The sequence below is a fragment of the Myotis brandtii genome, unplaced genomic scaffold, assembly GCF_000412655.1.
Source record: "Myotis brandtii unplaced genomic scaffold, ASM41265v1 scaffold341, whole genome shotgun sequence".
In the NCBI taxonomy this organism is placed as follows: Eukaryota; Metazoa; Chordata; class Mammalia; order Chiroptera; family Vespertilionidae; genus Myotis; species Myotis brandtii.
Window position 1 is genome coordinate 618,492 of NW_005363130.1, and position 14,501 is coordinate 632,992.

At 36.2% G+C, this 14,501-nt stretch overlaps 1 protein-coding gene across 1 annotated transcript in view; it reads left to right on the forward strand.

The window, feature by feature from the left end:
* Window positions 1-14,294, forward strand: part of LOC102261090 (MAM and LDL-receptor class A domain-containing protein 1) — a gene marked incomplete at its 3' end in the record, with an annotated part of 431,828 nt that extends 417,534 nt beyond the window's left edge. The window contains exons 31-32 of the mRNA XM_014543905.1: window positions 7,372-7,500; window positions 14,133-14,294. Of these exons, the coding sequence (XP_014399391.1) occupies window positions 7,372-7,500; window positions 14,133-14,294 (291 nt within the window). The remainder of the gene's footprint in view (window positions 1-7,371; window positions 7,501-14,132) is intronic.
* Window positions 14,295-14,501: the final 207 nt, after the last annotated feature.

Genomic DNA, 14,501 nt, shown 5'->3' on the forward strand with positions numbered 1-14,501 from the left:
GAGTGACTAAAGCTTCTAACCGCTCCTTGTTTTCTTTTCTTTTTTTTTTTTTTTTCTGGGCCAGCTTTAGCTCCGAGGCCTCGCTGCTGAAAACATTGATACAATGTTGTGGTCCGGCTGGCTGAAGCCCGGCTGACTGAAAGCCGGTTTCTGGGGTTTTGTTTAGCTTCTATATTTGCAACATAGTTGCTTAGAGTTGCAGCTGAGAGGCCAGCAGCGGCAGGCAGGGAACACAGAGTTCGCTGTCACTGGAGCAAGCAAGCCTCCCTGTTCGCTTCAGTGCATGGCTGCTGGCCGCCATCTTGGCTGACAGTTAATTTGCATAAGGATATGCTGATTAGCCAATGGGAAGGGTAGCGGTCGTACGCTAATTACCATGTTTCTCTTTTATTAGTGTAGATATCATTGATTATTATTGTAGCCCTTCTACTTATAGAGCGGGGCCAAATTAGATCAATAATAAATGTAGTTAACAGTTTTTATCCTTTTAGTTCATGTACCAACTTTTTCAAACTTACTAGTAAATAAATCAAGGTCATTTTTTGGTTAAAGATTCTGGGATAGATCAGAGAATTGAAGAAACAATTGTGCGAGCCATCCTTGGGAAGCAGAAGCTCCAAGGACCTAAGAAACAGGGGCTCATGGAAATGTGTTCCAGTGAGGTGCCCATTAGACACCTGTGCTTCCCAATCCTGCCATTTGCGTGTGTGTCTTGGTACAACATTCAGTCTCAAAAGGAATAATCCGGTTGGCCTTTCTTCACTCAGTTGTCCATGTTAGTACAACTTGAGATTCTTGGTAATGAGCATTAGGGGGTTCTATGCTGTCTCTCCTCCTGCTACACTCCTTCCCGGTTGGCAAGGAGTCTGTCCCTGGGCCTAAGTTCTTTACCTATTTTTTATAAATTTTATATACACAAAAAAATTAATGGTTTTGTTTTTTCCAGTTATTCCCACACCTTATTTCTATGGGATCAATGCTAGTAAACTCTTAGGCTTTATGTAACTCTTGATTTCTCCTTTCCAGTGCAAATATACATGCTGGAATGGGGGTATCTATAGTGTGAGACAGTTTACAAGAGTAATTTTTAACTATTTAAAGTCCAAAAATAGTAACAGAATTTATTTCTTACATATTACCTCATAAGACAAATGTGGTTTTGGAAATTTTGGAAAGCTGAACATTATAATCATAGGTTACTTGTTAACAGCATTTTTATACTTGCATTTATAATTAATGAAGAAAGTGTTTTCAGATAATATCTAATATTTCATAGAATTTTAGAGGGAAAAGACCTAACAATCCAGAGTGTTTGGATGATTTTATTTCAAGTTATTTTGGGGTCTTACAAATATAGAAATAAGGCTTATTGACTATGAATTTAGTGACTAATCTATCATTCCATAATGGTTGTAAGTGAAAAAGAAATAAGCAAACATAATTGCTGACTTGATTGATAAGATATAAAAATTGTTGTTTTCAATGTGGTCAAAATGAATAAACTATTTATTACATATTATGTATTAACTAGAGGTCTGGTGCACAGATTCATGCACCAGTGGGCTCCCTCAGCTTGGCCTGTGGGGATTGGGCCAAAACCAGCTCTCCAACCATCTCCGAGGGGTCCCCGATTATGAGAGGGGGCCACTGGTGTACAATCCGGGCTGTGGAGGGACCGCAGGAGGACTCTAGGGCATGTCTGGTCCATCTCGCCCAGTCCAGATCTGCCAGACCTCAGCAGGAAGCTAACCTATCAGTTGGAGTGCCTGCCCCCTGGTGGTCAGTGCACACCATAGCAACTGACTGAACGGTCGAACGGTTGGACACTTAGCATATTAGGCTTTTATTATATAGGACTAGAAGCCCGGTGTACAAAATTTGTGCACTGGGGGAGGGGTGTCCCTCAGCCCAGCCTGCACCCTCTCCAATCTGGGACCCCTCGGGGGATGTCCACAGGGATCTGGCCTAAACCGGCAGTTGGACATCCTTCTCACAATCTGGGACTGCTGGCTCCTATCTGCCTGCCTGCCTGCCTGATTGCCCCTAACCACTTCTGCCTGCCAGCCTAATCACCCCCTAACCACTCCCCTGACAGCCTGATCGACGACACCTAACTCCCTTGCCGGCCCAATCACCCATAACTGTCCTCCCCTGCCAGCCTGATTGCCCCCAACTGCCCTCCCCTGCCGGCCATCTTGCGGTGGCCATTTTGTGACCACATGGGGATGACCATCTTGTGTGAGGGCATGATGGTCAATTTGCATATTACCTCTTTATTATATAGGATTATATAGGATATTTTGAACTGCTATTTTGAAGCAAATGCTTCAGTATAAATTTTATGCAAATGTTTCTGAATAGCTCTGGGCAGTATGGCTTAGTTGGTTGGAGCATCATCCCGCACACCAAAAGGTGGCAGGTTCGATTCCTGGTCAGGGCACATACCCAGATTGTGGGTTCCATCTCTGGTCTCTGGGGGTGTGCACGGGAGACAACTGATCAATGTTTCTCTCTTACATCAATGTTTCTCATGTTTCTCTTTCTGTCTTTATCCCTTTCTCTCTCTAATATCAATGGAAAATATATCCTTGGGTGAGGACTAAAAAAAAAAAAAGTTACCTGAGCAAAGGAAAAGACAATAGTATTCTTAGATGAGACAAATGATAAATACATAATTGAATCAGCTTCCTTTGTCATTCCCTATCAGATGTCTATAACATTGGTGCTTTAGTGTACAACTCTCCTCTTATACCAAACTCCACTGGAGTGAAGGTAAACTTTGAGCAAAGTATGTATTTCCTCTTAATATGGCAATTAAAAATTTTTACTTTGGTCTAAACACATGACATATTCCATCCATCTTGGGTCTTTTTTAAGTCCAAGCTTTAATCTAGCATGTAAACAAATATTTTTAATGATTGGGCCACTTTTAATGATGATTATAATTTTCCTAAGTAATTTTTTTCTTTCCTTACAATTTTATGTAGCATACCAAATTCATCTTCCTCAAAAAGAGCCTTTATTATCTTAACTGGAGGCCCAGTGCACGAAATTTGGGCACTTGGAAGCGGGGGCGGCCCTCAGCCCAGCCTGCACCCTCTCGTAGTCTGGGAGCCCTTGAGGGATGTCCAATTGATGGCTCAGGCTGGCTCACTGACCACCAGGGAGCAGCTCCTGCATTGAGCATCTGCCCCCTGATGGTCAGTGCATATCACAGCAACCAGGCATTCCACCGTTCGGTTGACTTGCATATTAGCCTTTTATCATATAGGATATTCTATGTTGCCTTGTCCCATTTCTCTTCAGATTGTCTTTACTTTCTGCCTCATGTCATCACACACCATTGAGCATCCTTGTCCATGTAGCAACGAATAAATTACATCATTAGCTGTGTTTATATGGACTATCAAACTCAGAGAATATATTACATCTCAGAAATTATATTAGGCAGTGATAATAATTACCACACAGCCCATTTATCCTCTGAACAGTTTTCAGTAGTTGACAGTTCTTTTATAATTATTTTTAACTGCAAGATTTTGTAGGAATGATTTAACCCAATGCATTTTAAATTTGCTAAATGCACTCCTCAGTTCTTAGTACTTTTAGCATGATTTTAATTCATTTTAAGTTTAAATAGCCAACTATTCTGATTGCAATGATAAAGTCCAGTTTGCCAATTTTAAACACAGTTCAGCAAATATTACTTTATCGCCTGAAAGGAGTCTGAGCTCTGTGCTATGTTTTAGGGTATAACAATAAATATAAAACAATTGCTTCCTTTAAGGATTCTTCTGTATTTTTTTTTCAGAATAAGCATGATTATTTTGTCCATTGTATAGTCAATAAATGCAACAGAAAATGTATCATGGTACTGTATTTTAATACATCTGTTATAATTGAGATTATCAAGGGCACCTGAGTTTTGTTGTTGATGTTGTTTTATTTTATTATTTCCTTTGCCTTCTTTCTTGGCCTTCTAAAATTGTGTGTTTTGTTTTTGTTTTATATAAACCTTTAAACCAATTACTGGTATATAATATATATTTATAGCCTAGGGTTGAGCAATCTGTTGCCCTTAAAATATGTGAAATTTGAGCACACCTTGTAAATAGCCAGCCATCTCCCCCTCATGGAATGGGAAGTATGAAGCCATAAAAACATGAATAAAGGCTAAATTGGTGAAAAAAATGTACATCTGTGGACCATATATAGATGGGTACTGTGAAGTTTATTGTGAGGCAAGAAGTAGGGAAAGATAAACTAGGAGGCAAAAAGAAAAATGGTGTATGCATTTTTGGTCATGCTTAGTGTGTCTAATATGTTATAGAGAAATCCAATGGAAGATGTATAAGTGTATAAACTCAGGAAAAGTTACAGATTGGGATGTGGCTATTGCGTCATCAGCCCCCAGTTGGTAGATAAAACTATGACAGAAAATATGATGCCTGAGGAAGAGCAAAGGAAAATGAGTCAGGGTCACAATTTGCTCCACAGGCATTTAAAGGCCTAGATTGGACCTGGAGCCCAGAGAAAAGAAGGAAGGTTAAGAGACAGCAGAACAGCAGGAATATGATGCCAAACACCTAAGGGCCTTAAGGGTTACAAAAAGGAAGACATTTTTGGCATATCAGATGCAGTAGCAAAGTCCAGAATGGAAATGGTTGATGTGTCTTTTTTAAATGGTAGTTAGAAACTACCATTTAAAAGTCAAATAATTGAGCAAGTTATCTTCTGATGAAGGACTGAGAATTGAAAAGAGCTGAGCATTTGATGAGGAATTCTGAAACATTAAACTATTAATAACATTTCTTCATGCACAAAAGTGTGCGTTCTTCGTCAGTTAAATCAGCTGAGTTTTGTTGTTGATGTTGTTTTATTTCCTTATTATTTCCTCTGCCTTCTACCTTCCTTCCCCTGGCTGCTGGCACCGGTTTTCCTCCGGCACCCAGGACCCAGGCCTTTGGTCTGGCCACAGCAGAGAAGCCAAGCCTCTTCAGTCCTCAGTCTTCACTCCAGCCAGAGCCTTCTGTCTTCCCTCCGCAAATTAACCGCCATTTTTGTTGGGTTAATTTGCATAGTCACTCTGATTGGCTGGTGAGCATAGCGGAGTGACATCAATTTGCATGTTTCTCTTTTATTAGTGTAGAATATATATATATTGCCTAGGGTTGAGCAATCTGTTGCCCTTAAAATATGTGAAAAATCACAAAGAAAACTAAATACTTAAACTATGTCCAGATATAAAAATTTAAAGTTAAAAATCTGGGTTTCATGCATGAAAAGAGAGGTTTGTATATATAATTTTCTTTCAGACAAATATAGACACAGTTTGTAGTCACCTTTTTTGTCTAAAAACATGAAAAGTTGATCTTTATGATATCTTCCACTTAGCAGGCACCTTGCCTCTGTATCACAAGCGGAATTGGATTTTTTATATTTCCCGAAACTCTTGCTGTACACTGACATGGTCCAGTACCTCCAGTAACGCTTCAGATAATGTGACACACACTGAGCTTTGCGGTCACTGAGATCACTGAGGTTACAGTTTCAGATGTGTTGCTATCAATTGTCTGATATGTGCACTGACCTTAAAACCTAGCAATTTTTCTAACATAAGACAGATTTAAGTGTTCATGGTGAATAGAAAATATGAAACACTGTTATTTTCTAAACATTTGAAAATACTTGTTGTGTGATATTAAGTCCTCTGCAGTGCTGAGATTTCCTTTTATGTTCAAACTTGCCCCTGATGTTTCTAGAACAAGAGAGTACTCAAGCGAAATAAGTTCATCTGTGAAGGAAAATTTGAGGTGCATAATCTTTTTCCAAAATATCTATTCTTGAGCCTATTTCCTTTTCAGTATCAAAAATTTTTCTTTTCCTTCAAATAAATCTGAATCTTCCATATATTCAATGTGGTCAAATTTTCTTCATAAGGAAGCTAAGAAGAATGGAAGAAATAAAGGAAATTCATATAGGAACTGCTTACTCTCAGTTGATGGTCTGGCCTATTTTATTAATTGGCTGAATGACTGAGATGATAGGCACTTTAAAGTTCATCAACTGAATAAATGTATTAAATATTTATTCACATAAGTATAAACTTGAGCTACTTTTTATTGTCCTCTGACAGCAAGCCATAAATATCTTCAATTATAGCACAACATGTACCATTTTAATAATAAGTTTTCATCAGCATATTATGAGTTATTTGAAGGTAAGAACTATCATAATATCCACCAGGGTGTCTGACAATTGCTTACTGTATGTTTCTAGGATGAATAATTAAAGATTCTAAATAGATGACATCACTAGATGTAAGCATATAGTCTTTTGTATGAAAAACTAATGATCAATGTTTTCATTTAGAGATCAATATTACATGGCTTACCTAAGGTTATAGCCTTTATAAGAATGGAGTTCAGGAGCTGGCTGGTGTGGCTCAGTTGGTTGGACCATGCACTAAAGTTTGTTGGGTTTGATTCCTAAGGGCATAGTTTTATATCTTTAATGTGTATTACTTTGAAGCTGTGAAGAATTATCATTAGACTTCATATCAGTTCAAGTGACATTCAATTATGTGACTTGCTTTGAAAATCCTGTCAATTCACTTTTCTTAGTTCCTTTTAGGTGAAACCATTATACCTTCAATTATTATAACCAGCATTTATGAAGCACAAAGTACATAGTAGGTGCCATGTTAAATCCAAGAGAATACAGCAAAATCTCCTCCTGCTAAGGGGCTTGGAGTCTGAAGAAACAGACAGGCATGTAAACTGCTCTTATATGAGGTGCTCAGTATTACTATAGGAATAAAAGGGGTCTCAGTGGCATAACACAGGGGGTGTCCAACCAGGAACTTGGATGATAAAGAGAAAGGCAAGACAAGGGTAGAGAGAGGAGTTGTTTCCTTGAGTCTTGAGGTTGAGGAGACCAGCAGAAGCACAAGAGAGAATGGTCAGTGTAGGTAAAGGAAACAGCATATGAACACATGGGAAAATAAAGAACAAATGACATATTTGTGAAACCTTCTATTGCAGGTGCTTATGAGAAGAGTTGCAAAAAATGAGAATTAAAAACTAAGTTGGTACCAAAAAACAAAAGATTTGTAATCCCTTGATTAGAAGTTTGGGTTTATATAATAGCTAATGGTCAGCCTTTGACTAAAGAATATTTTGAAATTACCATCTATATAACATGCTGAACAATGGAGGTAGGACTGAGAGAGGGGAAGTTGTGTAGACATCTACCTTGGACAACTATTAAAATCACTAACTTATTTAATGGTGTGAAATCTATAAAATGATTAAAATGAGTAATCAAATGCAATGAAATCATCACAAAATAACACCTTTGTTTTTACCCCAGTGGGAGAGACTTCTGAAATTTGCCCAGAAGCCACTGATTTTTTGTGCCACAACAAGAAGTGTATTGCATCCCACCTTGTCTGCGACTATAAACCAGACTGCTCTGATAGGTCTGATGAAGCTCACTGTGGTAAGTATATTTGTCTGTTCTAATGCTGCCCGCTCAGCACAGACTTTCACTTTATTAGTAGAGAAACTTATTGGCACTGCTGAGAAGAAATGTTCTTTTCATGCACTATGGTAGATTTAGAATAGCCAGAACATTTTTTTTAACTTCTTTATGAAAATATCCAGATGGCAGTCCTCTCTCATTCTTTTTACTCCTATATTAAAAACTGCAATAAATCTATAGCAAATCATGTTACGAAACTTTCCCATCATGTCACTGTGTAGAACTGTGAGTGTAGCCAACACCACCAGCCATCTCCAGAAAGTTTTTATCTTGAAAAAGTATATCTCAGTACCCATTAAACAATAACTCTCCATTTTCCCCACATCCCAGTTCCAAGCAACCATCATTATACTTTTTGTTTTTATGCATTTGACAACTCTAGGTACCTCATATAAGTGGAATCATACATAATTTGTTTTTAGTGAATGGCTCATTTCACATAGTATAATGTCCTCAACATTCATCCATATTTTAGTTTTAAATCAAAGTATAAAAGGAAGTGAAAGTAATTGACATTGTTTAAACTATACTGTGAATACTACACATTGTATTCTTAAGTTAAAAATAATTATACATTTTCTTTAATATATGTATTTTCAAATGAAATTGATAATACATTAAATAATACTTTCTAATGTTATTTCTAACTTATTTTAAGTGCATCAGACCAGGTATCAAACCTGCAACCTGGGTATGTGCCCTGACTTGGAAGTGAACCTGCCATCTTTTGATTTATGGTACAACACTCCAACCAATTGAGTCACACTGGCCAGGGACAAAAATACATTTTTTATACTTACTGTAAGAAATTGATTTCAATGGAATTCTAAAATACTTGTAAAATCACCATTTTCCCCACAAGACATAACAAATAGAACATTTAATAACCACCAGTAAAACATTAAAAACTAAGCCAAATTTATAAAGGTTCTAAAGGAAAAAATAATTGAAGTTTGATGGCATAGATACATATATTCAGTGGAGAAAGGACGACTGTCACAGGCACATAGAAAAGTTACTGCCGATAGTAAAATTATCTTCCTCTCATTTAAGATGTATGTATATTAAAATATTTATATAAAAGTATATTCTTTCATTTATTCCTATTCTTAATATGGGCTAGGAACAACTTTCTGAACATTAGATATATAAAAATGAACAAGACATTGTTTTAGGCTTCAAAAACTTACTTTGTACTGTGTGTGTGGGGGGATACTATGAAGAAAATTGTATTTAAATCTAATGTGTTTTTTCTCTCTTTTTAAAGAAGTTGTTAGTAAATGAGAGGTTTCCTGTTTAATTGTAAAGTCTAACAAGTTCTAGCAAGAATAAGATTATCACAGCTTATTCAGAGAGTACAAATGAAGAATAGCATGTGTGTGCGTGTGTGTGTGTGTGTGTGTGTGTACACCTGTATGTGCAATATAGAAACAGGCTTACAAAATGCTGGGGAGAGTTATGGGTAATTTGGGTTTTCAAATGTGAATGCTGCCCATGTTCTTCTGGCTTCACTCATTTTTCCTCTCAGACTGCCTTATATGCTTTTTTTGCCCCTCACAGTTATTGATGTGAAAACACACACAGGCAGTTTTGATTTTCTGAAACTGAAGTAAATTACATACTTATATCTGTTAGTGTTACCCACAACTTTGATGGACAACTTCAAGAAATAGTTGAATTTATTAATATAAAAGTAATATATTGACAAATTAAATAGCCACTTTTCTTACAGTCTTTTGATACACTTTGTTCATATCCACAAACAACACTACACAGCATACAAAAATATACAAGTGACTTAGTTCTGCAAATTGACTTCATTAATATTTTCTATTGATGGTCTTTTAGATATATTCTCCAATGTAAATCATCAGGGCTACATTCCTGAAGTCAGATAATCTATGTGCATAATGGAATAAATTGCACATTTTTAAAATGACCTTTGGAGAAATATAAGAAAGAGTTGACCTTTGGCTTATTAAACTGGAGTCCTCATTTTGACTTTGACCCTCACTTGTTGGGCAATTATTTAAATTCTCAGTGACTCACTTTTCTCATCTGTTTAGTAGATATAATAACATCCATCCTATTGAGTGCTTTGAGAATTAAATGAAATAATGTAAAGAATGTCTCTGCTCAGTATCCTAGAATTAATGATGTTAGCTTTTTCCATATCATCTTTATTACATTCTCTGGAGATTTGTCAATCATGTCTTATATGCATGGCCTGTATACTTATCAGAAAGTAAATGCAGTTATTCCTCATAAGATGTATCATAAAATGAAATTTTCTTTTGCATCTTTACCTTCTGTTGCAAAATGTATGGTTACTAATAAGTGAGATTGATTCTAAAAACAAACAAGCAAACAAAAAACACAACAGTTAAATCCGAAAATGTGCTCTCTTCTTTCATGGAAGGAAATTATTACCTAAAGTATGTGTCACGTGCACCTTGTGTTCTCAGCTGGGGATAGCCAGCTTGCTGGTGGACACTTTCTCTCCTGCCTCTTACACAGACAAACATTCTCTTTCCCAATCTACCCAGATTCTTAAATATCCTTCTCAATGCAGCAAAGACACCATTTTACCATGAAGATAAACAATTTAATATTCCTGCATTATGCACTATGGTATGGCAAAATAAGGTAGATATGTAGATGTAAGGAATTAAAAATAATTATGGTGCTATCTCTTAAAAATATGTTAACTGATCAATATGTACACTGACCATACAACCATATTATTCCACTGGGAAAATGCCAATTATTTAAAAGAATGTTAATAATGCTTTGAATCCTTCAAGGGGTCATGGTAAAGATCACACACAATTTAGAAAATAGTTGTTCTAAAGCAATAGCTATTTTGAAAATACAGATGATACCTATACCTCATCAAGAAACATTGCAAAGTCTTCATATCATTCAATAATTATATGTAGGGGAACACTTCAATATACATGATGTAATTCACTAAAAATTACTGATCACATGGAAATGTTTTAGTAATACATAGTAAACAACAAGTAAGATGACAATATAAAATAAAGAGGTAATGAATTTCCAAATCAGTGGTACCAACTATAATGCCATAAAACCCACACATGCCCCGAGAACTGGCATGGTCTTCAAAGGGAGAGATGGTATAGATGTTGGACATTCAAGGAAGAGTATGATTTGCTAGATAGAATGAAGAAGAGGAGATAAAGATACTTGTAACAGAAATTCCAACCTTAAGCAGTTTAGATGGACAGTAGTCCCTGCTAGTTGCTTTTCACTTCTTTTTATTGCTTAAAAACAGAACTCCAACTTTATTTGGGGAAGCACTGTGACCAGCTGCAAATATCATCATCTCCAATCTTCCTTATAGCCACCAGAGGCCAATGAATACACATGGGAATTTTGGGAAGGTGTCTCTTTCAGAGAGAAAAAGTGCTTTCCTCTCTTTGTCTCCTTCAATGCTTGAATATTTGTGACCCATGGAAGTACAGCCGTTGTCTTGCAACCATGCATGAGCATGGGGATGACAAGGTGACAGCATTGAAAGGTGGGAAATGCGTGCTTCACACTGCACACAGGGCACGGCTGAACCACAATGCCAACCTTAAACTGACAACTTCCCAACGTACTGTTAATTGAGATAAATTAATTCCTGTCTGTTTGAGTTACAATTATTTGGTATTCAGTAAAGCCTGCTCCTCCCCATCAAATTCTGCAGCCCTGAGTACCTCATTTTTGCAATGATATCCTGAGAAAGGACAAATAGATTTTCTTCTTTTGATTTATTTTTTTAAAGAAAAACTTTTCCTAGGTGCCTTTTCTCCAATAAGTTTCATTGTCTAGAATTGCATCTCACATTGATGCCTAAAATAACTAAAAAGAGGAACATGGCATCACAATTGCTGAGATAAACCATCAGTCACCCCTGGAGCTGATAAGGGGCTGTTTCACCCATAAAACACATACCTGAGTGAAAGAAGGTTTATACCTGGAGAAAACTGCAGTTCTCTCCTGAACAAGAGAGGGGAGGGATGACTGAAAAATGAGCACCCAAATGCTAGAGAAAACATTTTTAAAAGTGAGTAGTTTTAACCATAAACGTTGAAAAAAATCTGTTTTTATTCAAGAGATAATTTTCTGAAAATTCGGTTGGCAGGCAATTTTAAATATGAGACAGATTTCAGCCTAAAATACACTTTGAGTTGCAGAAAGGTTACTGTATTCAAGGCTCAAGATTGTGGAGAGTATCTTCAGACAATGTGAAAACTTGCATATTTTTAGCAAGAGAAACAACACATAAGAACATTCTTAAAGGTGATTAGTGTGGTTTGCATTTATAATGTTGATAGATTGAAGGCTACGTTCAAAAAAAAAAGATACTCCATTAAATCAGGTGGTTGAACCAATGGAACTGGAACGGGGACTATAGAACTGTAAGGAAGGAAATTAAAAAATACATTTACAAAGGGAGAGTGTACAGGTATTAGTGATAGATTGGATATGAAAATGAAGAATGCAGAATCAAAGATAACTTCAAAGTTTGAATCTTTAGGAAGACAGAAGATTCATTCTATGAAATTAGTCAATAATCTTAAAAAGAAGAACCCAATTTGAGAAGTGAATGATGAGTTTGTTTTAGGCTTGTTTGGTTTCGAAGTAATGGTTGCGTATTCCAAGTGAAATGTTCAAAAAGCATTTGAAGATAAACGCCTGCATTTCATCATGGCTATGGATTTATTTGTAAGCCATCTGCATAAAAGTGTGAAGGGCCCCGGGTCTGGATGAATGAAGATATACAGAGTGAGAAATTTAAGTAAATAAATCCATATTTTTTAAATCAAGAGGGACACCGTGACTATGTCTGCAAGTTATGGAAAGTAATTAGTAGAGAATGTGAGATTGGAGAATGTGGAAAAATTGTGTAACTTTGAAATAAATGAGGCTGTGGAATGCTAAAAATAGTGTTGCTAAGGAGTAGAGATCATAAACTGAGATTAGAGCTAGAAAGGAAAAGTTTCAAAACTTGAGGTAAAGAGAATGAAATATAAGAGAATTGATCCTGATTGCATACATATTCTTAGAGTCAAAGATAAAGGTCATATATTAAATAAATTGGAGCTAGAAGGACAGAGTGGTCACAGAGAATGGAAAAGGATGTAGGATGTTTATTGTCAGGCCTATGTGTTGGGGAGTCAGTTACACAGAAATACAACAGTACAGAGCCTGGATGTGACATTATTCTGAAGAACCCACAATGGCTGTCTTGTACGTACATTGATAGATTCTGCATTTTTGCAGTTGTGCTGGTTAAACACCTGGAGAACCGAATCTCTCACTTTTATCCACATTGTTTGCATAATATAAACCTATCTATGACATGGGTTTGGTACAAAAAAGCATAAAGATATACAGGGACAATAAAGGAACACATAAAAATCAATTAATTATAAATTATGTAGAATGAATGAAAAAATGTACATAATTTAAAGTGATTTTACTTTTGGAGATAAAATACAATCATGCCTGAGAAGTGAAATGCTGATACTTTATGAAAATTCTCTCAGAGATCCAAAAAATTTTCTATAAAAATATGAAAGCTATTTTTGCTATATATTTGGTGTCCATTTTAACAGCAAGTTTTTCTTCTGATGAAGTTTCTATATGCTAGTATTAGTTTGATGTTAAGAAAAATTTATAAACAAGAAACTACTTGATAAAATGTTAAAAATAATGTAAACTTCATCTTTCTATAAAAAAAAAAATCCAGGAAAAAAAGGACAGGAAAAGTCAATGACAATCTCAGTTGATTCCTACTGATTCAATCACCCAATATTCATTCTGCCTGTACAACACAATTTTTACAGTGAATGCTCAAATACAATAACTGCTATGCAAAGAAAGAAAATGAAAAATGAAAGCAGATATCAGGGTGTTATGATGGCACTTTTCAGAGGACTAGTTATTATCTCAACTAGTTATTATCACAACACAGTTATTATCTAGTAACTTATATTGTGAATAACTTAATTTTTAATGAGTTATCAATCAACACTTTTAGTAGAGAACATCTTTCACTATTTACTGACTAGTTCTGAAATGTTGTACACGGGTAATTGTATCATATGACAAAAGGGTGTGTGTCCACACAGTTTACTGTTTCACCCAAAGGCACCTTTCTTTTTGTAAATGAGTTTGCCTCTCTAGCAGTCTATGCTGTTCAAACACCACAGTACACAGAGCAATGGCATTAATATCCAGACAACTGAAGCTGTTGATTTATTTGATTCGATAGGTATTATAATGTTATGTTCATTGTTTATGTGTAGACAGTTTTATCATCTATCAGTATTATTAGTCAATCCATGTGGCTTCTTAATGGATAAATGACAATATTCATGCACTGCTTCTAGACCCTGGGCTAAAAAAGCTGGTTACAACTGATATTATCAATGGGTGCAAATGTCCTGGTTCTATACGTTTATTTATAAAGAATTTGAATATATAGATGCTAATTAAAATCATCACTAATGTAGTAAAGTATCAAGTGCAATATGGATTTTCAGAACATTTCATTACAATTTTTGTTTCCTTAGGCCAGTACACAACCACAACAGGAAGCTGTAATTTTGAAACAACTTCCGGAAATTGGACCACAGCCTGCAGTCTTACTCAAGACTCTGAAGATGACTTGGACTGGGCCATTGGCAACAGAATTCCTGATGAAGCACCGAGTACAGACTCTGACCATACACCAGGTAACCCTACTAGAGATACACAGGCCAAGTGATCAACTCCTGGAAACCTGCTTTATCTATTTGATTGAATGCTGAAGTATGTCTGTTATGTCTGCAGGTGGTGGGGTGGGGGTTAGAAAGCAATAGGGATTATGAAAAGAAAGTTAGTACTTTCTGTTTAACCCCTGAATTACTGAATAGACTCAGAACTGACATTGCTACAACAAG